Consider the following 24,375-nt stretch of genomic DNA (forward strand, 5'->3'; position numbering starts at 1 on the left):
TAATCGTCATACAGTCCAGATTACTTGTGTTGGCATAGCCAGTGCTATACCATGATCAGAAGATTGCATGTGAAGCGTGGCAAGTGAATGAGGTTAGAGACTCTGTTATCTAATAATATTAAGCGAAATAAATGGCGCCTCTGTTTCACCAGAGGTGGCGCTTACCTCTCAGGTGAGAAATATTTAAGCCCTGTCACCCCCACCGCCTTAGACCCACCTGCAGGATGGTGAGTGCACCACCACAGGTCATCTGCGGTTTTAATGAGTTCCTACCACTCCTCCTTGTCTCTTGACCACAGAGGACACGTGTCAGTTCAAGTACTGGAAATGGAAAATGTTAGTGTTGGAATGCAAAAACATCTTACCTCTCTACCCCTTAACTTACGTACTTCATCTGCCTCCTCCGTGAGGTCCTTGGAGTTTACAACTCCTCCTGGAGAGGAGGATAGTAGGTGCAGGGCCATCTCACTACCATAACAGTGTACTGACAAAAGTGGTTATGGGTTAGATGGCTTAAAGGGAGAAGAAGATAGATGAAAAAGCTTGAGGGAGAGGAAAGCTAACTGTGATTAGTTTCCAAAACTACCACTTAAGGCAGCCAGCTGCTTTGACTTGCAAATCATATTGTAGGTTGGTTTCTTGGATGGGAAAGCTTTGTAATTATAGCCTTTAGAAGCTGTGGACCAGGAAGAGAGAAAACTTCCATGGGTTGTAGGGGAGGAAAAATAGTTTTCCCTTTACTCTTCTGAGTTCTTAGCTGAGACCCCTGTAATAAAAGACAGATTAACAAGAGAAAACCAATCAGAAGTTTATTAACATGTATACCTTGTGTATACATGGGAGATACCCCGGGAAAAATGAATAATTCCCAAGGTGGCTTAGAATTCAGGATTAAATACCGTATTATTAGGGAAGGGGGATGGGGTGTAGACCTCTTAGGGGAGAGAAAAAGATTTTTAGAGAAGATGAATGGGCCCTTACAAGACTAGATAGGAGGTGTGACAGTTTGTGACAGAGTGTGTCTGAGTGTGGTGTCGACTTCTAGTCTACTGTCCTGTGACAAGAATCAGTCTTTGGTGGATGAAACTCCTGGAGAGGGGATTTATAACAACTGAGTTCCTTTTGGAGGATCTGTCTTTAGACAGATAAAGGGAATTCAGAGAAAGCCTGTCCCTACATTTGCTGTTTTTCAGATACCTTTGGCTCAAAACAATCAATATACTAAAGCAGAATATTTCGGGGCGGCATGTCCTGCTCCCCTTCAGGGGGATGTAGGTTGGAGTAACTGTGGTCAGTGGTGTACCACCGCTGTGCATTCATCTTGTTTTCCTTACAAAGAGGTCCAGCTGTGGGCTGGACATTGATTTACCAGTAGGAAGATCTAAGACCTGAGAAATCTGCTTGGTTGAATGGAGAGAAAAAGTCCTGTACATTCTCTTCCTGTATTCTCTCCTGAGAATACACTCCTTTCCGTCCCCACAGTTCCTCCTTAGTTAGGCTGTCAGCTTTTCACTTAGATGTCAGGATGGCTGCAGTTAGAGAGTTGTTTAAACTACAGATCCCAAGATTCTTATTTGGTGGGGGTAAAGGAGGGGCCCAGGGGTCTGCATTTTTGAAAAGCTCTCCTTGCCGAGTTCAGATGTGCAGTCAGGTTTGGGAGACACTCATAGATTACTTCCATGAAGCTACATTAGCACCCCTTTTACGTTCTGATTCTTTCTCTTCTAATCCACTGTCCATTCCCGTTTCCAGGTGGCATCAGAAACATACACGCGTGCTCCCAGGCTTGTTAGTATCCTTGGCCTGGACAAAAACTTTAGACAATTTCCCATAAAAATGAGCCTGATTGGGCTTCCCTGGTGGCGCATGGTTGAGAGTCCGCCTGCCGACGCAGGGGACGCGACGCGGGTTCGTGCCCCGGTCCGGGAAGATCCCACATGCCGCGGAGCGGCTGGGCCCGTGAGCCATGGCCGCTGAGCCTGCGCGTCCCGAGCCTGTGCTCCGCAACGGGAGAGGCCACAACAGTGAGAGGCCCGCGTACCGCCAAAAAAAAAAAAGAGCCTGATAGTCTCTTGCGAGTGAGTTTCCTGAGGGTGAAACCTATAAATAGCTCATCCTGATAACACTTTATACAGAGCCCTCCATATGTTAAACTGTTTTTCCATATTTAGAGGGTTTCATACCCGTGAGTGAGAAAAGCAAAGCTTTGGTAAATAAAATCGAGTTTCTTTTTTACAAATACCTTCTGTTATGGATGGCTACATTTACTTAGTTTCTGCAAGTTCAGAGGGTCTTTTATTTCTCATATCTTAGTAGGAGAGTTAATAAAAATTTTCCACTTTAAGCATTCATTATGATTCAGGCACCAGAATAAGTGATTTGCATGCATTGTTTCGTCTAATTCTTTCAGTGCTTCCACGAATTAGGTGAAGCTTTCTCCATGTTGCAGTGAGTAAACCGAGGGTCTGAATTTTAAGAGATTTACCCACATACAGGTCTTCAGTTTTGGAAATAAGATTTGAACCCAAGTTTGTCTGATTCCAAACTTGTGGTCGGTGAAGTTACTGGTTTTATTTTTCCTCTTTTTTTCTCTCTCTTGTTCTTGGATGCTGAATATCCATACAAAAAAAACAGCAAAAGGCCATTTCCATTTCTTACCAGTTTTTCAAAAGAAGAGCAAGATTTCCTGAAAATTTAGTAGCACATGCATGTTGTTCCTTTTCTTTTTTTTTCTCTGACAGATTTTGCATAATACAATGATAAATCTCTATTTCTTTTAACCACAAGTTTTGAAAAATGTGAATTTGAGTTGGAAAAGCAAAAGCCTTGTCACAGTTGGGAAGGCGCTGGTTAGAGAATGCCTGATGAGTTTGGGAAGATGACTTTCTTTCTACATTGTTTTTATCGGACGTTTGAAGCCACTGTGCTACCACTGGCTTTCTCTTTCATGTGTCCCCAAATGCTGAGAGGTGAGAGGCCTTGGGGCTAGAAAAGAACTAGTTTCTCTCTTTTTTAAAAAAAAAAGTCCCTGTAAATTATAACACCCTGCATAGCAAAGTCATGGGGTAAATCGCAGTGGGGGAAATTCTGTTCGCTAACTTCTAGGAAATCACAGGGTGTCAGTTAGAGGTCAGCACGTTGAGAAACTCCGTCATCATTTTGTACTCAGCTAGTAGGAAGAACCTGATGGCAATGATAAAATGGCATGATCTGGGCATAGATCTATAATGTATAGGTAGAGGTATAGATAGATAATAAACACCAACACTATTTATTCTTTATTCTTGCTGCCACTAAGAAAACCTACTACAGAACTGAAACCACGAGAAATTTCTTTAACCAGGGGAAGGTTCTTTTTTAATATACCTCTTTCCTACCATGAGGTTACAGGTGTGGGACCAGTTACAGGTGGACAGCTGTGTGGGCAGCATTTGTGAATCTTGCATTGGGAAGGATGTTTCGCGGTCTTGCATCATAAATCATCTGGATGTAAGGGAAACCTTTGATGTAGTCAGTAGTCAACTCCTGGAGAGCAGGGAGCATATCTTAGTTATTTCTTATATCTCTATACTGAGCATTGAGGTGGCACGTAATAGGTGTTGGTTTACCAACTGGCTTGATTTTACAGTAGGTTGACCAGCTCTTTGAGCTACTGTTACCATATATAGCTGTGCTGTTGATCCCTCTGCAGGATCTCTGAATGCTCTGTACAGCCTGCATGACCAACCCATTGGCCTTCTCTGCACCTTTAGTTCTGATTTGTTATTTGCTTGAGCAAATGTTGGTTACTGCTTGAGACATAGACTCTGACTAGGCTGATGGAATAGGAAACATTTACTCAAGTTGCAGCTGAGTTTTTGGATGATAGAGGGTTAAAATTCAGATTGACCTTGAATATAAAGGACACAAATAAGCAGAATCAAGACCTTTAGGGAAGTACAACTTGGGAAAACTAAATATAACATGGGGACTGTGTATATGTAAATTTGAAGGGTGGGGGCGGACTCTTTGGGAGTCAGCAACACGATGCTTTATTTTCTTAATTATTGGGCACGCACTGCCAGTTAACCACAGGAGCATAACATGTGGGAACTGCTGGGTAACATTTCCAAAATACTTGGCATTAGTCAGACATTTTTTTAGAATTCTGTGTCCACTTTGGTTGAAGGAAACTGTGGAGAATTTGGCGAGGGTCCAGAGCATGGCAATGAGAGGCAGAGGAGCAATGGAAAATAGGACCCGTTGAAAGAGGCTAATAAATAAGGATTAATTACGTAGCCTGATCCAAAGCAGCTGAAGGGTGATTAAATTAATGGTCTTCTGTTGCATATATAGTTATTATGTGGAAGATGATATAATTATTTCTGCTATGAATAGAATTAGGGAAATGGGTTTACATTAGAGTTAAAGGAGATTTTGAAGTTGCATAAAGAACTCTTGACTTTAAAGATTTTTAGACAGTGGAAAGATCTCAGCTGGAAATGTGAAATCATGGTCCTTACAGGATGGGAATGGGGTGGGTGCCACTTGCCTGTTAGAGTCAGGTGCAGCTGGGATAGAGACTGACACACTTTCTAGATCTCATTTTGTGCTGCTCATCTCACATTGCGTTTGTCATTTTCAGCGAGTAAATCTGTATTCTTTTTATGTTTGAGTTTTTTCACAGTTATTACAAATGTAAAGGCCTTTTAATGATTCTATGATGCATTTCAAGCAAGTGAGAGGTTAAACCACAAATTGAAAATTACTTCTTGTGTGAATCAACTTGCTGCTCATTCTTTTTTTTTTATTTTAGTTGATTTACAGTGTTCTAGGTGTACAGCAAAGTGATCCAGTTACACATATATATGTATTTTCCATTATAGGGTCTTACAAGATATTGAATATAGTTCCCTGTGCTATAGAGTAGGTCCTTGTTGTTTATCTAATTTTATATATAGTAGTGTTGTTTCTGTTAATCCCAGATTTCCAATTTATCCCTCCCTACCCTTTCCCCTTTGGTAACCATAAGTTTGTTTTCTATGTCTATGAGTCTGTTTATGTTTTATAAATAAGTTCATTTATATCATTTATTGACATTCCACATATGTGATATCGTATGATATTTGTCCTTCTCTGACTTACTTCACATGGTATGATAATCTCTAGGTCCGTCCATATTGCTGCAAATGGCATTATTTCATTGTTTTTTATGGCTGAGTAGTATTCCATTATGTGTGTACACCACATCTTCTTTATCCATTCATCTATGGATAGACGTTTACATTGCTTCCATGTCTTGACTATTGTAAATAGTATTGCTGTGAACGTTGGGGTGCATGTATCTTTTTGAAATAGAGTTTTCATCTTTTCTGGCTGTTTGCCCAGGAGTGGGATTGCTGGTTCATATCTGCTGCTCATTCTTATACGAGCCCTTGTAATACTGCCAATTCCAGCTTGCCTTTTCTTTTTCTTTAGAAAACTCACTGCGTGCCCTGCTTGCTCGGTCAACAATGAGTGCCAAGTCTGCCATCAGCAAGGAAATTTTTGCACCTCTTGATGAAAGGATGCTGGGAGCTGTCCAAGTCAAGAGGAGGACAAAGAAAAAGATCCCTTTCTTGGCAACTGGAGGTCAAGGCGAATATTTAACTTACATCTGCCTGTCAGGTAATGGAAATCAGATATGAATATCATTAAAACAACTTCTGTTTTAAAGCCGTTAATTTAAAGGGGTCCAGGAGGGTTATAGCCCAAGGTTTGGATGCACCTGCCTTGCCATTCCTTTCCTGTTTCTCTGTTACCTTCTTTGATCCTTATTTGCTCGTGGCACCTTGGCTTTTGATGTTGCCTAGTATGGAAAGGTAATGAAGTGCAATTTTAATGTCCTTTCAGTTTCACTAAGAGCATCTGTAAGGGGTTTGGCAAACACTTCTGTTTGTCCATACTTTTCCTTCACTAGGGCCTTGACAGAAAGTGGGCTATCCTCTGAGATTTTTTGTTTTAGAACACTTCCTGGTATTTGCATAATTGTTACTACCAGCAGCCTGAGTTTCATTGACTTTTCTTTTTCTTAAGAGTTGCCAATAATCAGTAATAGTTGGTCTCAAGATAAATATCGACACTGTATGGAATGTGAGAAAGTAGACTCAGCTCATAGATCACAGCTTTGCCTGACAGCTGTTCCTTGTCAGGAAGAGACATCTGTTCTATTAAGCTTAGAATTCTGTGGGATTACTTTTTTTCTCTTTCCGTTTGTGATTGTAGGATATCTGTGGGACTTACTGTGAATTCATACCAAGTGTTTTGAGATGAAATTTGGATAAGTTTTCCATGGAACTATGGGTGATGCTAACCTGAGCACCTGGAGCATTTGTAATATTTCTGATATTTCTTGTAACTGGGCAATGGAGGAATTAGGCTTACCGTAATTCATCTTTTTTCCAATTTTCTTCAGTTGTGGCTTGGGAATAAAACTTTATTTTTAGACCCATTTTTAGCTTTTTTTTTTTTTTTAATTAAGCCTCAGATCATTTGTTTATCAGAATTTATTTCAAGGTGGAAATAGCTTTTTTTCCAGAAAGAACATGTAGAGATAATAATAGGACTGTATCTTAGTTTAAAATAAAATGGAAATATAACCCTTTGGTAAGAATGCCTTTTCAATGGTTAGAATGAGAATTGACCTTGAAATATTCGTCTCTCTTAAATCCCAAGTAACGGTTAGGTTAATAAGATTTGGTGACTGTTGGAAGACATTTGCATTCCTTTAGTGTGCTGAGCAATGCTTGCCATATAATAGGGGCTCAGTTAATAGCTAAAGAAGTAGCCTTTCCTAATACCTTCCTAGTATTTTGTTAATGAGGTTCAGGTCTTAAAAATATTTCCACATCTTTAAATTTGAATTCTAGAGTTTTCGCTTATACCAATAATGAATAGAATGCATTAAAAGAAATTTTGTTTTGTATTTGGGCTGAGCTGAACATGGGATGAGCAGGGACACACACTATTCTAATTAACCTCCATTCTCTCAATGTTTCATTGAGATTTCTTGAAGACAGGCAGTTGCAGAAAAGGTGGATGAAGAAAAGGGCCGTTTTGTTTGCCTTTTAGGCACGTGTTATTGTCAGCCTCTTTCTGACTGATCATGAGGTCTGCAAGAGTGATATGGGGCCTCTAATTCCCTCTCCCGGTGAAAGAGCATGACCATTTCCCCTGCCATACGAGATAATGACCGGGGACTTACTGGATAACTGCATCTCCTTTACAAATCACCAAGACCTTCAGGTTTAAAGCCTGCGACTATGAGAATTACTTTTCTGTTGCATTCTAATGGAGGACAGTCTTGAGTTCTGAAAGTCTTCATCCTTTTCATGGGCTTGAATTTTGAGAGGATAGGTTGACAAAGCAGATCTGACATTTAAGCAGCTGATTTAATGGAAACTGGGGCAGGAGAAGGCCAGGCAACTTTGACACCCACAGTGTTTTTGCAGTTTGATTTTTCTTGTAATCGAGAAAGAAGCAGCCACCTTTATTTTCGAACTCATGAAAAGCGTAGAGGCCTATCAGTACATCTTTGATAAGATGTTGCTTTAATTAACAAGTAATTGATTAATTACGCACATATTTATTAAGTACTTTTTATGTGCTGAGCACTCTTGGTGCTGGGGGTTCAGTTAGGAGAAAAACTCATGAAGCTTACCTTGTTTGTTGGGGAAGGAGCAGTAGACATTAATATTTTATTCACTAAAATAAACATAATTATTAACTGGGAAATGGTTAAAGAGGAAAAATATAGTGATGTGAAAGCATGTGTGAGGAGGATTTGACCTGGTTGGGAGAACCCAGAGCTGCAAGAAAAGTAGGGCCTCACTGGTTCTGAAAAGAAATGGTGTGGGTGCAGGGAGCATTCCAGGCAGAGGAAGGGCGGCTTCTTTGAAAGATGAACTGGATTCTGAGTTCCTCCGTGTCTCCTGTTTAGTCTTTGTAGCTCAACTCACATAGGAGGCTGTGAAGTGAAAGCAGAGCCCTGGAATGACAGCTGTCCCTTCCTGCTATCAGTGTGAACCTCCTGTGCTTTCTGGGAGTCCGAACTCTTGTGGTTTGGATGATGAAAACCGGCTCTCCATTTTGAATAGGCAAAATTTGTCCAAATTAGGGCAGTGTCTGCAAATAATTTTTAACCACTTTTCAAACAGCATAAAGAGTTATATTCTTTTTTTAAAGAGAACAGTATCAAAGCTTTAAAAGTTTGCCAACATATGCATGTAAGCATGGGTGTTTTATATATCCAGTATCTTTTAGTAATGATTCTTTGTGTGAATTTTTTTCCACCAGTATTTGGCAGAGTTTATAATCTGAGAGGGAGAGGCCTGTGATCATGAAACTTATTATTTTCAGAGCGGGTTGTATATTCTCTAGGGGGATCCAAAATGGTGCTGGAGCAAAGGAAACAAGATCTTTCTTGAGTTATTTAGCTATAATTGTGTAAGGAGAGAAATAACCTCTCCAATTCATCCATGGAGCTTTGGGATAGAATTTGATTGTTTCTCATTGGACTTCCTGGCTGGCTTCTTGAATGGTATGCAGATACTTACATACTGAGAGGCCTCTGTGATTAACATTCTTAAAGCATTGGTTTCCAGTTTCTCTTTTCAGCAATGACTAAAATTAAAAAGGCTGACAATACCAAGTGTTGGCAGGCATGTGGAGCAATTTGAGCTCTCATACTTTGCTGGTGGGAATGTAAAAATGATAGAATTGCTTTGGTAAACAATTTGACAGTTGTTTATAAAGTCAAACTTGCATTTATATGACTCAACAAGTCTGTTCCTAGGCATTTACCCAAGAGAAATAAAAACATATGTCCACATAAAGACATGTACATAGAGTTTCATAACAGTTTTATTTATAATAACCAAAAATCAGAACTCAGATGTCCATCTATATGTGAGTGAATAAAATTATTTTTTTTAACTATGCAGTGGAATGCTACCTGGTTATTAAATGAACTACTAATACATGCAGCAACATGGATGGATCTCAAAAGCCTTGTGTTATGTGTGAAAAAAATGGAAAAGATGGCATGATGTATGATTCTATTTATATGAAATTCTAGAATGGACAGAACTTAAGCTATAGTGACAGAAAGCCCATTGGTGGTTGCCAGGGGGTGGAGTTGGTGATTGATTGCAAAGGAGCATGAGGGGATTTCTTGCAGTGGTGTAAGGGTTCTATATGTTGGTTGTGGTGGTGCTTACTTGGGTGTATCACAAGTAACCACCAACTCATCAAACTACACACTTAAAATGGGTGCATTTTATTACATGTAAATATATCTTGGTAAAATTGATTCTAAAAAATGTCTTACAGAATCACTTGTGGGATGATCATAAGAATTAATTAACCTTCTTAGTCTGCTCCATAAGATGGACAGAGGCTAGCCCTCTCCCTTAAAGGTATGAGAAGTTATCCTAGATGGCCTTTTGAGTCCTCAGACAGAAGCAGCTGTGTATCATGTAAACCTGTGTTTCCATCTATCTGATCTGTGTCTCCATAGTTCCTTATAGCACCCGGCACATTGCTGAGTATAGACACAATAGATGCTTAAATGGAAGATGCTATGTAAATGGATAGCTTACTAAATACCTGATGATAGTATGGACTTTATTTATAACTTAGAGCTGTTAACTCATTCAAACTGTAAAGCAAGCTCTGCCTACAACTATTTGTATAATCAGTTGCCCCCTCCATGAAATTTGGGTCTATAATACTACACTAGACACTGTCCGTGGAGAGTGTTTCTCTCTAAATAAGTGCACTTCTTACCTATCAAAAAAAAAAAAATACTACAGTAGAAGCATGCTAAGAAGTTAATATCAATTTGCTATTAGAGGCCAGTTACCTACTGAACATTCCATAATTTCCTGTTTAAAATCTATTTTCCTGATCCTGTTTTAATTCAGTATGCATGATGTATAATGCTACCCTTCATATACGTAAATGGATAAAAATCTTTCATTGGCTGCTCCCCATAGAAGGAGCATGAAGAAACTTCAGTTTTTGTAATTAATACACTCTCTTACATAAACTTTAATTTTTGTGATTAAAACATTCTCTGTTCTTAAAACAGAGAATCTTAATCTTTTCAGAATGATTTTAGATTTGTAGAGAGCAAAATTTTATTATTAAAAAAAAGTTCTGGGCTTCCCTGGTGGTGCAGTGGTTGAGAGTCTGCCTGCCGATGCAGGGGACACGGGTTTGTGCCCCGGTCCGGGAAGATCCCACATGCCACGGAGCGGCTGGGTCCGTGAGCCATGGCCGCTGAGCCTGCGCGTCCGGAGCCTGTGCTCCACAGCGGGAGAGGCCACAACAGTGAGAGGCCCGCGTACCGTAAAAAAAAAAAAAAAAAGTTCTGAGTGATCTTTGATGAAACCATTTATGTAAATGGATCCCCATGGAAGGTAATGATGGGGATTAGGAGGCTAGGACTTGGCAATACTGTTCTTTATCTCCGTAGTTCCCAGTCCTGGGTGTTCCTTAGAATAACCTCTAGAATTTTATGGATGGCCTGGTTCCACCTAGGCCCTACTAATGCAGCACTAGGGGTAGTGGGGAAACTTACCTGTATCTTGAAAGTGTCATTCATGAGATACTGAAGCTAAGGTTGAGAAGTTTCACTGTCTTGGGGAGTTATGCTCTGCGTTGTCTTATTGCTGTACTTGACATAATGATATATATATGGTACTCAATTCTATCAAAAGAATACATCTTAGTCCTTTTCTTTTTGACTAGCCATGGTCAAAGCTCTGAATTTTTCTGGGCTTCAATTCAGTTGACAAGTTCAAAGCTTCTTTTAGGCCCTGAGGTTCTAGGATTCTGAACCCCCTTGGAAATTTTATAGCAAATTTCATACATAATCATATAGGGAGAAATTCAGGTTGTTAATAATCCAAATGGACATTCAAACCAATTATGAGGGTTTGAGGACATTTTTTATAGGTTGCTATTGGATTAGCGTAACCAAAGGTAATTGTCAGAGATCTGGCATAAGAAATTCTTTTTATCTACTTTCTAAAGTCAGACAGGATCTCATTACAAGGTCTATAAATATTAGAAGAGAGAGAAGGAAAAAATACATGACAGATGAAATTTGACCTTGATAGAAATGGTTTATTCAGGAGTGGTGAGCTGACTTTCTAAGAGTTTTTCTCCAGGAAAAATGAAGAAATCCACAGTGAACTCAGAGATGGACAAAGGTATTAGTAGTGAAAGAAGAAATACAAAACAACTGTAATAATGATATATATGTTATTATACTTTGTTATAGAAATAGTAAATATTGAAAATACCAATCTTTCAGATATTATGTAGAAGAAAATAAAAATCATCCTGTGTATGTTTTATTATTTGTTTTAATTCCAGTTAATCCTCACAAGATCCCTATCCCTATCCCAATTGGGTGGTATATTCTTTTCCCAGATAAAGGCACCAGTGTTCATCAGAGAGGTCGTGATGTCCCAGGGTCACCACTTTTGAAGTAACAGAAATCCACCCAGTCCTTGTGGCCCCATTGGCCATGCTTGTAGTGCCACAGCACCTCATTTTTTCTGACGTAGGTCAGGAGGGCTTGTGGTGTAGAGTGAGCCATATTTTAAGGAACAGGTTTCTCCCTAACTCTTCAAAATTCATAAAGACGTTGAACAGTTTTGACCTGTACTGTGTCTTCTATCTCATTTCTGAGGTTATTGAGTAATAGACTCTCCTCCATTTGGAACATACATCAGGGTAAGCTTTTTTTTTTTTTTTTTTTTTTTTGCGGTATGCGGACCTCTCACTGTTGTGGCCTCTCCCGTTGCGGAGCACAGGCTCAGCGGCCATGGCTCACGGGCCCAGCCACCCCCATGGCATGTGGGATCTTCCCGGACCGGGGCTCGAACCCGTGTCCCTTGAATCTGCAGGCGGACTCTCAACCCCTGCGCCACCAGGGAAGCCCAGGGTAAGCTTTTTATCTCTTTATTATAGAGATTTGGTATGTAAATCCAGCCCTAAAACTTTAAGTAGCTCTAGAAGACAGTGCAATCAAAAACAATTATTTCCAGTGCCATGATCATATGATTCTTTGTACATCCTTTTTTATTTTAGAAAAATATAATATCTTCTATTATATTTTACAGTGAGAATTTGGCCCTTTTGTGACATGTGCATAGACACACTGGATTAAAACATTTGCAATGATATCCTTGGTTACATGAAGTTAAAAGTAGAGAGGGTTTTCTTCTGCACTGTTTTCTGGCTCAGCGGATGTTGCCACCAGGTGTCACTTGTAAATGACCTTCAGTGTAGCGCCTGCCATGAACCCATCACATGCTTCAGTGCTCAATAAGGTTAGAGAAGCACCAGTCCCCCTATGAATTAGGAGTAGTAATAATACTAATAGTAGTAATAGTATTTATTGAGTTCTTATATTGGGCATGGTTTTATGCCCTTTACATATATTAACTCATTTAATCCTTATGACAATGAGGTAGATAACAGTACCATCCTCATTTTGTAGATGAGGAAACTGAGCATACGGAATTCGATTGGCTGGTCCAAGGTCATCAGTTTGTGAGTTACAAAACAGAGATTTAAACCCAGGTGCTTTGATTCTAGGCTTGTATTGCCTTAGACACTGTGCTCCTCTGTCTGTCTGTCTCTTAGGCATAAGAGTTATATGAGAGAGGACTTTCCAAACCAAGCATCTTTTCTCACACTCCCTCGTACATCTTTAGAGATAATCACATTTCACGATTACTCTACTTTCCTACCAGTTTATGCTTGGTTGGTTTTGGCTGGGAGGTGACAGTCCTCTACACCAGTATCTAGGCTGTTAAGGAAGCCCCACAGGAGAATGAGAGTGTCAGCGGATGTATTCGAGTCAATTAGAATACAATTAGAGAAAATCAATTCTCCGGGGAAATTCTGAGAGGCTCCTGACAAGGACACCGCCATGTATGAACTTTTCTTCAGTTATGCAGTAAAAAAAAAAAAAAAAAAGTAGATGCCTTAAAATTGTTTTAGAGTTTCCTTGATGGTTCTAGATCTCTTCCTGAGAAAACTGGTAGTAATAATATTTGTCTTTTCTAAAGCCTTGTGAATAGGAGACTCCAAAAATGGAGAACAAAGCACTTAACAGATGTGATGTCACTTAATCCTCACAACAGCTTTGTGATGTGGCTTTTGTTGTCATTTCTACTTTCCATGAAATAGCCAAGGTTTAAAGTGGGCGGGTACACTGCACAGGGGCAGACAGCTAGATGGTGGTAAGGCTGAGGCTCAAATCTGGGTCCCTCTCCCTCCCAAGTGTGCACTCTTTAAAATTTTTTTTCAGGACAGGCCTGGACCCGAGAAAATGACCTCTCCCCTTCCTTAAAAACAATGTGACAACATGCCTTGTGCAAAGCGTTTCAATCTCCAGGGATTTAGAGGATGTACTGTTGACCACCTTAGCTTTTCTAGTGGTTTAGCACGCCAACAGAATTTTCTTTTTCCATTCTCTCATGTACGTGTTCCAATACTAAAACCAGATGGAAACAAGGGAAAACTCTTAACAGAGGCTAGTGCCAAAACATTTCCTTTAAAAAGGAAACTCCATCTGTGCTCTCTCCCACCACACAGCCCACTGTGAAGAGCAGGGATTTCACAGCTGATTCACTTATTTTCGTTTTGATTAGTTTTGACTAATTGCAAAGGTAAAGCAAGTGGAGGTTCGGGAGATTGCAAACTAAGGCAGCTCTCCTTCTGGGATGTTGCTGGCAAGGTGCTGGGAACCTGGCCAATGTCCTAAACAGTAGCCTAGCAGTAGACAGGGTTTTGATTCATGCCCATGCGTTCTTTGGTGTTCGTGGTTTTTACCCCTTTTAGATGTTAGTGCTCTTTGCTGTTGTATTTCGCGTTAAACATCATCAGGGGTTCATTCATCAGTAAGTTGCAGTCAGAGGCGCTTGGGTCTCTATTGCTCCAGACCTTCTCCCAGCCCAGCTGTGCAGAACACGGGCGCAGGCATAAGACTGACTTGGGGTAAAATACTAGCTTGTACTAGGTCTTTCAAGTCTTTGATACTCGGTTTTCTCATCTGTAAAATGGAAATAATATCCATATCCCAAGGGCCTTTTGAGGATTAACTGAACTCGTGTGTGTGTGTGTGTGTGTGTGTGTGTGTGTGTGTGTGTGTGTGTGTAAGTCCTGATTCCTAGAAAGTACTCAGATTTATGAACAGTATTATTACCTTGTCACTAAATGGGACATCCACCTGTTATTGCCATACAAATGTAATTCCTCTGCAGATTTTAGAAAACATGTGAATGTATGTCTGATAGGCTTCTGTGACCCGTGTCATGTGAGACAAAAATCCCATGAAAACCCAGATTTGTCTTGGGATTTTCCTACCTCCCCTTCCATACTTTTTCCCTTTCCCTCTCAAGTTCACTTTCTCCTCCCCTCTGTGTCCCCCGCTTGCCAGGGATCTCAAGGTCATTCTGACTCCCAGTTTCTAAACCTAGCTTCTCTTAATTCTCTGTTCCAAATTATACCGCCCCACGCAAACTGCAATACTAGGGGGAAGCCCACTGCTCTTCTATTTCTGAGCGTTTGAAGACGTTCACTCTGATCTCATGAGTATTTGCACATTGTTGGGTATATTGGCTGCGGGGGACCTGTGTTCAGGTCTCTTTATCCCCTTTTGTGGGGAGTTAGAACTGGCTTAGTGGAGTTCCTGTCCCTGAAATGGGAGATGTTATTTTCCTACACCTGTCCTCACTGATCAAAAGAAAAATTGAAGCAAAATAAAACCAAACATCCTTTGGGGTCAGTCAAGTGCACTGTTAAGCAAACAGCAGAAGTGGGAGAGGCTGGTACAAATGCCTGGACCCAGCTTTTCAGCCCAGATCAAGTTCTTGTTTGCCCAGCTCTTTCCTGTTACTTTTCCTTTAGAGAGAGAGAGAATGAATACGAGTGATATTTCCATGCCAGTTACAGTCATGCTAAACCACACGCAGAATTTTCCAGAAGAAACTATAAATGACCACGAGGACAGTGAGGTTGCTTGAGACTAGATGACCAGTTCGTTAGGGTGTCTAGACTTGCTCGCATTTCTCCCTGGTCTCCCCTGTCATCTCCATGATAGCACTTAGCATTGCCAGGTTGTATTTGTCAGTCTGCTTTCTGTTTACCTCCCCAGACTGCCATTCCCTAGAGGGCAGGGTCCATGTTGTACACACCTCATCCCTTTGTGGAACAGATGAAGTGTCTGGGGGAAAATCAGGCAAAATCCCCTTTGGCTGCGACTGCTGGCTCGGGCTCACTGTCTGGGCGGGCTGGAGCTCCCGCCTGTGAGCTGGAGTGGTTTTTTTTCCTTTGGTTTTGTTTTGTTTGTTTGTTTGTTTAAGATGCTGCTGGGTGGTCTTTGCATTCCCTTGGAATTCATCAGGTTACTGAGCAGGAGTTTTTATTCTACCTAACAGCCCAGTTACCAAGAAGAAAGCGTAGATTTCTCTGATTTATTCAGACTTGAAGAATCATCAAAAATGAGCCATTTATAAATGCTTCTGTTGTAACCTACAGTGGGATGCCGTTATCTCAAATTTTTGAAGCACTTAAGTGTTTCTCCTGATGAAAGAGTTCACATTACAGGGGAATAAATGATCATTTAATGAGCATCGAATATATCGAAACTCTCCCTGAATGGTCTTTTCTCACAGCAGTCGTTTTCAGTTCTACACATTTCCTTAAAGTTGGCTTTCAAGGGAAAAATGGAAACTCTATTTTTATTAAAAATCTCTGAGGATATTCATACTGTCTCCCCCTCCCCCGTACACACCGTTTTAACACAAATTATTTTTTATTCACCGCATGTGGCTCCCATGTAGCTTAGGTTGTAGACCCCATGCCCAACTACATTTTGATGTTTATATCGGTTTAAAAAATTATGCTTCTTTGAGAAGCTACAGCAGCTTGGCAAGTGGATTTGAGATGACAAGAATATATCCAGCCTTGATTCCTGGAGATCTCAGTTTCCATTTTCATAAGAGGAAGCAACAGAATTGAGAGTTGTCCTTTTTGGTTTTCCAGCTAATATGACTAAGCACAGATACATAAGTTTTTTCTCTGGTTAGAATCCTTTCCACCTTGTGGGTAGGTAAGAGTCAACTGGTTTTGGATCCATGAATTTTCAACTGTATTTCTCCCTATAAATGTAAATGTGTTATCAAAAACATAAAATGCCACCAAAAAGAGAAAAAAAATGGGAAAAATCATGTAAAAATTGTGACATTGGCTGTTTTGGTTTCACATTTTTTTTTAATACCCCTCCCCCTTTATAATATTCTAGGTACAATTTTGTCTTCTCTTTTCATTTTTATGGTAACAAAAACGTTAATTTTTTATACAGTCTTTATGAGGTTAATTTTAATGGCTTCTTGGGTGCCATAGAGTATTTAACCATGCATCTGTTGCTTGATATTTTGTTTTTTCAATTTTCACAGTGAGAAATAAGGAACTTGGTCTTGCCTTTTTAGAAAATACCCCTCTTACAGGTGAGGAGATTGAGGCACACGCATAACTTGTAAGAGGAAGCCTCCACACTGCTCCTGAGTGGTAGGAGCAAGTGGAATCTCAGTGCTCTGTGGGCTAAAATAAGCTTATCTCAAAGCCCACGTCTGCCAGAACGCCTTAAAAGTAAAATGTCCTATGAGTTTGTATGCTTAATAGCTGGTTAGTCATCTCTATGATATTTAAGATAGCTCTAGATCAAGTTCTTTGAGGTTCATATGATGCCCGCTCCCTTTAGGATTGGGACGTTAGGCGATTTTCATGTCGTTTGCAGGTGTTCGTGCGTGTGTGTGTGCAACTGTGTTTACAGAAAAAGAAGGCATGTGTCTTACCTAGAGTCAGCCCTCATGTTCCTTCGAAGAGGTGGCTCTTCGCCACGTCTTTTTGGTCTGTTTCACGTACTAATTCATTCGACATCTTCTATACTGTTGTTAGATGAGGGACGGGGGAAGTGGTAAATGTCAACCAAACATATGATGCTTTTTTTCCTAGCTCAGTGCATTTCCTTAATCATTCACATATGACATTATATCAGATCCAACATTTGAACCTGTGGAGCAAATAGGATGAGGGAAGTTAACTTCTGAGGAATTTTCTTTCAGAACTCTAGATTTTTATATAGCTAGGAGAATCCTTAGTCATTCTCAAATACATCACCAACTTTTATATGAAAAATGAGGCCCAGGGGCTTGGATGGCTTGGCTGACATCGCAGAACCGCTGCAGCCAGGCAAAAGAAGGAAGAAAACATGCCCTGGGGGCGTCCCTGGGGGTGCAGTGGTTGAGAGTCCACCTGCCGATGCAGGGGACACGGGTTCGTGCCCCGGTCCGGGAAGATCCCACATGCCGTGGAGCGGCTGGGCCCGTGAGCCATGGCCGCTGAGCTTGTGCGTCCGGAGCCTGTGCTCCGCAACGAGAGATGAGATTCGTAGCTAAACTGAATTGGAGGATATATCTCTGTGCCTTTCCTTTTCACTTGTACCACTCACTCCTGGGAAGAACCTGTCGGCTGCCGATCAAGGAAGTGGCTCTGTCCGTTCTAGGGTCTGGGTATTGTAAGAAACTGGACGTGGGTTACCTGTAACAGCCAAGTGTGCAGGCTTATCTCACTTCTCTGTCCCTTCCTCCTGGGCTTGGGGACCCATATAGTGGAGACTGCCCAGTGAGAGTGTTTTCGAGGGGAAAAGCCAAAATGTCATTGTCTCTAAATGCGCTGCACTGCCTGATCTATTGGGCTAAGAGAAGAAAATGTTAGAATTTCTATTTAAAATATAATTGTTTTCTAATTTATATCTTTACTGTATGTTTTATAATTGCCGTAATATTTTAGAGCCGTAGTCCAAGTCTGCAACTTACAAGCATGCATATATTGGCAGTTAATACTCATAATTTTTTATTGAGGGGCTGCATAGTCAGAAATGGTTGGAGGGCTTCCCTGGTGGCGCAGTGGTTAAGAATCCGCCTGCCAATGCAGGGGACATGGGTTCGAGCCCTGGTCTGGGAAGATCCCACATGCCGCGGAGTGACTAAGCCCGTGCACCACAACTACTGAGCCTGAGCTCTAGAGCCCGCTAGCCACAACTAGTGAGCCCGTGTGCTACAACTACTGAAGCCCTTGCACCTAGAGCCTGTGCTCCGCAACAAGAGAAGCCACCGTAATGAGAAGCCCACACACCACAACAAAGAGTAGCCCACGCTCGCTGCAACTAGAGAAAGCCCGCACACAGCAACAAGGACCCAATGCAGCCAAAAATAAATAAATAAAAATTAGTTAATTAAAAATGCTTTAAAAAAAAATGGTTGAAGGGCCCCAGCTAGAGTCATGGGGGATGGAAGCTTTTGCTACAGTAACAACAACTTCTGGCGGGTGGACTGTAAATGATTGTTGTAAAATTTCTGGCTTTAAGACGTAGTTGCCCCAAGCAGTGAGCATAAAACTGCCCTTTGGAATCAACCTAAGCCCCACTCCTGCCCCTAACCCACCCCCAGTGATTCCACGGCTTTCCGGAAGGCAGAGAGCCAGCTGCTGTGCGAACTAAGTGTCCTAACACAGGTGAGGGGCCTGGCACAGTGCTTGGCGCTTGGTAGTTGCAAATGATGGCTCTCCTTTTGGAAACTGAGATCTGGCGGAGATAGTTATCTGTTTCAGTTCTAATGTTTGGTTTGATTTGGACTGGCTGTAAACAACTGTGGCTTTGCTTTTAGTACACTATCATCAGGTCCGACATGGTTGATTTAGTTCTGAAGCTTCTTGGCCTTTTGTACTGTTTAAAAAAGGGAAACCTACATTTCCTTTCTGGACCTGACGTTTATTGATTCATCCAGGGGAGCCTCATTCTTTGCTGATAGAGCAATGTCCTTGGTTCCCGTATGAGCAATTCTGTTTGTTAGTGCATTTCCTCTTTTGTACATAATTATTTTTCTTTGTCAATTGTTATACTTCATAGGTTAGGGTTGTAGAGACCATTTACTTCGAGCATGGCTGTGTCACCCTTCTTTGAGACAGAAATTTTTGAACTTAAATTCAAATACTAGGTCTCCGAAAGGCATTCAGCTGTGCCACATCTTACACAGACATAAGTCAGAATATTCCCTTTTCCATGGAATTCGGACCTATTAAAAGTATCACTTTTGTTTCCAGAAATAGCATAGTTCTGAGATTGGGTTGCCTTTGACTCTGTGAGTGTGTATTTCAGAGATCGTGTTTACCCTCCGTTCCCCTTTCTCTATGGCTCCTCGCTTCAGGGGTCCTTTTCAGCTCCTCTTAGGTACTAATACCCTTTGCAGCCCATCGCAATTGGCCACTGTTCCCTCACTCATACTACTGAAAACACAGTTCCTCAGAGTGACTGCTCTGAGATGTTAGGAGAGAAATACTATAATTTATGAAAACCTTTACAGATGGATATGTAAGCTGAATACCTTCCCTGAGGGCATTTGTATTTGCAAAACATGGCAACCCCTCTAAGACTAGTGATGCTGGTGGTGGTAGTAACACTGAGGGCATTTATTGAACAATTCCTATCACCCATTTTGTACCTTCTCAGATATTATATCTGGGGTTGATACGCACAATGGATAAACATGTGTTTATCAGGATGTCCTGTTTTGATCATTATTCCATAGTGCTTATTTCCTCATGTCCATGTTGGAGGCATTCATTTGTTCAACGTTAATACTTAAGGACTCTTGCTTGGAACCTTTTTGTGTGGTGACAGTTTTTACCTTGAATTTTAGAGGACAGCCTGTTAAATGGACTTTGATTTCATTTAATTTGGCCGCTGTTGGTTTTTGCATTTTAACAAAAAGTGTTGCAGAAAAAAACACAACTTGATACTGAGGAGCCTTGCATCACTCGCTTTCATAAAGTGACTTCCTGACCAAGGGCACTTAGTATTATAAATGCCTACTTCAGTTTCAAAAAGTGTGTTTGTGGTGTTTTTTTTTTTTAAAAATCACTGTTAGCCAGCCTTACAGATAAAATTCTCTGGCTTTGAGACCGTGATGTGATAGGGATCTTGTTGCCAAGATTTTTCTACATAATATTTCAAACTCGCTTCCTTCCAAAATCTAATTTTATTCTGAGCTACAGTATAGCTCTGTGAATGTTGAGGTCAGAGGAAGAAAGGAATCTTCTTCCTCTGAGCATAAAACGAGCTCTTTGAATCTGGACTGGGGATACCATACAGGTCACAAGCAAGGGGGGAGAGTCTTGCAGCAATGAGTTTAAATTTCCCTGTGACCAGTTTAATTTTCGCCTGGAGGTAAGAATAGGATGGTGATACTTAAAGTCTTTTGAGGATACAGCGCTTGGCATCATACAGTGTAGTTAGTACTATCATAAATACGTTGGTCTGTGCAGTATTGGAAACAAGATTTGGATTGGAATGACTTACTTACACTTATGAGTTGGATTACTCTAATTTTAGCCTAACCACACTGAGTCCAGTTAGAACTTTTAAGTTTTACTTTGATGAGAGGTGCTCTGTAGAGCATCATTTTCCGAAGTCTCTAATGGGTCTTGAAAAGATAAGAGGTGTCTGTGTTATGTTGACAAGTCAGGTGCACCGACCGTGTTGGCGAGAAGTTGCAGAAGCCCTTCTGATTTGAGGCTTTTTGTCACGCATAGTGTAACGAGTGGGGAAAACCTAGGGCCCAGAAATGGCTAATCAAGTGTTGGTTCTGTGTGTATAATCTGTTTCATCCATTTCCAGTATCAAAGTGACCAGAAGTAACCCTGCATAAGGGCAGAAGTTTTGGGGACAGAAAAAATACGGATTTCAATCTTGGTTCTACTACAGACTAGTCGTATAACCTGTGTAACCTACAGAGAATCAGCTTGGCCTTTCTGAGCCTGAGTTCCCACTTATGTAAAATGGTGGTTTAAAATAGCTCTCTTGGTAGACTATTATGAGAACTGAAAACATTGTATGAGATGAGATATACCTATATCTATCTATCTATATATATATATATATAAACCACCTTGCTTGGCCCCAGAATATAATAAATGTTAGTTTCTTCATCATCCTCATCTGACATTTGGAAGTGTTCTTCTGCTGGTGACAAGGCGTAAGAGTCATTAGTCATCTGTCATAGACTGAACTAGGAAAGGCAAGAAAGCAGCAGCTGGTGACTTTGCACATTCCTCCAACAGGAATGGAAATCTGTGGAGGGGCCAAAGAGGGTTTCTAGTCCAAGGAACTTGACACACATTAGGAGCCTGATCACAAGTTTTGTCACTGCCACATTGACTTGTATAACAGTATCCATTCTGAAGATGAAAAGTATCCATTTTTTCTGAAGAGCAAATAAGTGACAAGTTTCAGTTTAAAGCGAGGAGGTTGGATGATACGTAACATCATTAAATATGCTGGAAGGTTTGGTGTGGTGAAAACACAGGAGGGCTCAGGCACAGCTCTGTTCGAAGCTCAGCCGTGTCCCTTTCTAGCTGGGGTCACAGAACGCACCTGACCCCTGTGAGTCACGTTTCTCAGCTACGCAGTGGGGGTACAATTCATATGTGGGCTTGGTGTGCAAGTTAAACAAGGCCACCTGCCAAGAGCCTGGCACACCAGAGACCTCAGTGAATGCTGGTTGACAGCACACTAAGCTTAGTGTGTGTGGGTGTGTGTCTGTGTGTTTGTGTACACGCACAGAATCGTGCAAAATGCAGCTCCATCCTAAGAGAGCTTAAGAGCCCTGAGGATATCTCGAATGCTTAAACAGCAGTACATTCAAGGGAAGAAAACAGTGGGACCCACCCGACTGCTTTATGGCTATGCTGCCTGTTGACACCAAGTGCCGTGGCCCTGGCATTAGCATGAGTGTCGTCTCTGTTAAGAGCTAAGTTCCAGTATCTTGTTTGGAAGGAATAGTCAATCCGTGTGTTACAGGAACAAAGCACACAGACACCTGCTTGGTCGTTCAGCGTGAGTTTTTTTTTTTAAGCTGATATACTGTCCATTTTAATTTTCTTCTTCTTAAAATGTCATTGTTTGGGTGGAGAGCCTTAAACCCCCGCAGGCAGCAGGCAGCCTTCACAAGTCTGTACACAGCCATGGCTTTAAGCTGGGCCACCAGTCTCCAAAGAGCTTGGATTCCCTGCAGTTTGATAACACGCTTTAAAGATATAAAAGAAACCTCTGAAAACCAACTTCTGGTTTATCATTCTATTTTCTCCATGTTCATTTTTATGCAAGCTACTGCCATTCATTTGGATGTTTTTTCTACCATTAAAAGCTTTCAGAGTGAAAGCCTGCCTCTGACGACTTAGTCTGTAGCATTTCAACTGTGTCCCTGATGAGGTATCACTCCCTTCATCCCAGTAGGCAGCAGCGAAGCCCTGTACTGTTGGTGTGCCAGCCTTTGTAACTTGGTCCTAGCTCCTTACTGAGGGCTTGTTCTTTTCTGTGTAACTCCAGTCTATTCAAAGGTGCCATGTTTTTTTTGTTTTCTCCCTTAATTCCATTGACCCACATGATCAAATACCTGGTAGGCAATGGTTTCTTCGTGTTCAGTTACCCAGTTGTTTGTCAGTTGGAAATTAAACTCTCTCTTGTGCTTTTGGAGGCGCATGGGGATCGGTAGCTAGTAGCTGCCTCATATAGTGGAGAAAAGAACTGGGCCTTGGCAGTCAAACAGGCTTGGGTTTGAGTCTTGCACTGATACCTGCTGTGTGATGTTGAGCAAGTGCCTTCTCTTCTCTGAGCCTTGGTTTCCTAGGTAATAAAGATGAACGTCCGGTGTGGTTGTGAAGATTAGAGGTGATATGTGTGAAGCACCTGGTATGTTTCCTGGCACGTACTAGGTGGGTTGCATGGCAGCTGCTGCTACTGTCGTTGTTGTCTCCTGGCTGTCCACCTGGTTGGTTTGGAGCCCTGGCCCTGGTCTCTGTGGAGAAGAACTTGCTGAGGGAAGCGGGGCCAGATCCTGGAACCACCTGCAGGCTGAGAAATGCTGTGCCTGGAGGAGCAGCCTGACCACAGCCACCGACTGCCCTTCATAGGCCTTATGCCCAGCTTGCTTCCACTGAGGGCTATGACTCCATCTCACTTTGCCATTTGGGCTTAATGTCTAATTGTTCCTGGTGGTGAGAGTTCCATGCTACCAGTTCACCCCGTAGACGTGTCCAGAGTGGCTGGGGTACCTACATTCCAACCTGTTTGTCCTTATCAGCAAAGGAGGCAGCCAGGACCCCAGGGGCCAGATCCAAAAATAGAATAAACTTTAACCCTTTCCCTTCCACCTGCGTGATGAAGATGGAGAAGGTATGGCAGGATGGGTGGCTCTTGTGGCAGCTGGAGCGGAAGAGTTTGGACGCGTGGCTTGTGGGAGCTTTGGCATCAGACATGGGACTCCCATGTCGAGTGGGGCACCAGCCCCCAGGGGGGTCGATCACTTTAACGTCTGTCCACTAGGCGTCCCACTAGTCCTTTGACCATTTGGAAGGGGGTGACCAGTTAGGCATCTTACTAAGGATGTTACTCTCCCTTCCTGCCACATTCAACTTGATTTTTATAGACCAATAGCTGAGCATAAAAGAACTTTTCAGATGGGAACAGCAATACAAATAACATTAATTGAACACTTACTATATGCCAGTTACTGTTCCAAGCAGCTTACATGCATGATCTTATTTAATCCACACACATATATATGGATTAAATATATATACACATATACATTTATATTGAATATCTATCTATCTGTACCTCTACTCTTCCCAGAGAGGCATGGTTGCTTGTTATCCCCTTGCTCAGATGAGGGAAGTGAGCAACGGGGAGGTCCAGTAACTTGCCTAACATCACAGAGCCAGTAAGTATTGGAGCAGGGACTCAAACCAGATCCTTCTGCCTCCAGAGCCTGAGCACTTAACCTCCATGCTTCCTGAAACCACTGCTTTCTGTGTCAGGCTGTGTCCCTCTCCTCAGAGAATATTCCTCTGTCACCAGAAGCTAAGAGGGAATTGTTGATCATTTATTTTAGCGCCACTGTTGCACTGCCTTATAGCAACCTCATTTTATAGGAAAGATGACCCATGTCCCCAACACACACACACACACACACACACACACACACACACACACACACACGCAGAGGTTGTAAATTACCGTGGGACCCAGATAGCACTTGGTCTCTCCTCGCCTGTCTCCTGCTCATACCTGTTCCATGTCTGTGACCCTGGGTCAGGGTCAGCTCACATGCAGATCTCAGTGCTCCGTTAGACCTTCACTTAGGGTGATTCACTTAGCAGAGGGCATTAGTGAGCAGTGTAGACACCGTGAAGTTTCCTTAGTAGAGGGGGGAG

At 41.7% G+C, this 24,375-nt stretch overlaps 1 protein-coding gene across 4 annotated transcripts in view; it reads left to right on the forward strand.

The window, feature by feature from the left end:
• The window catches only part of STXBP6 (syntaxin binding protein 6), a 264,914-nt gene that overhangs the window by 65,760 nt on the left and 174,779 nt on the right, over positions 1 to 24,375 (forward strand). For 2 of the 4 annotated variants that reach the window (XM_065871997.1, XM_065871996.1), the window contains exon 2: positions 5,458 to 5,646. In XM_065871997.1, the coding sequence (XP_065728069.1) occupies positions 5,493 to 5,646 (154 nt within the window). In that variant the 5' untranslated portion in view covers positions 5,458 to 5,492. Of the gene's footprint in view, positions 1 to 5,457; positions 5,647 to 24,375 lie in introns of those variants that run through there. The other 2 variants (XM_065871998.1, XM_065871999.1) reach the window with 1 other exon arrangement.

The sequence above is a fragment of the Phocoena phocoena genome, chromosome 2, assembly GCF_963924675.1.
Source record: "Phocoena phocoena chromosome 2, mPhoPho1.1, whole genome shotgun sequence".
Lineage (NCBI taxonomy): Eukaryota > Metazoa > Chordata > Mammalia > Artiodactyla > Phocoenidae > Phocoena > Phocoena phocoena.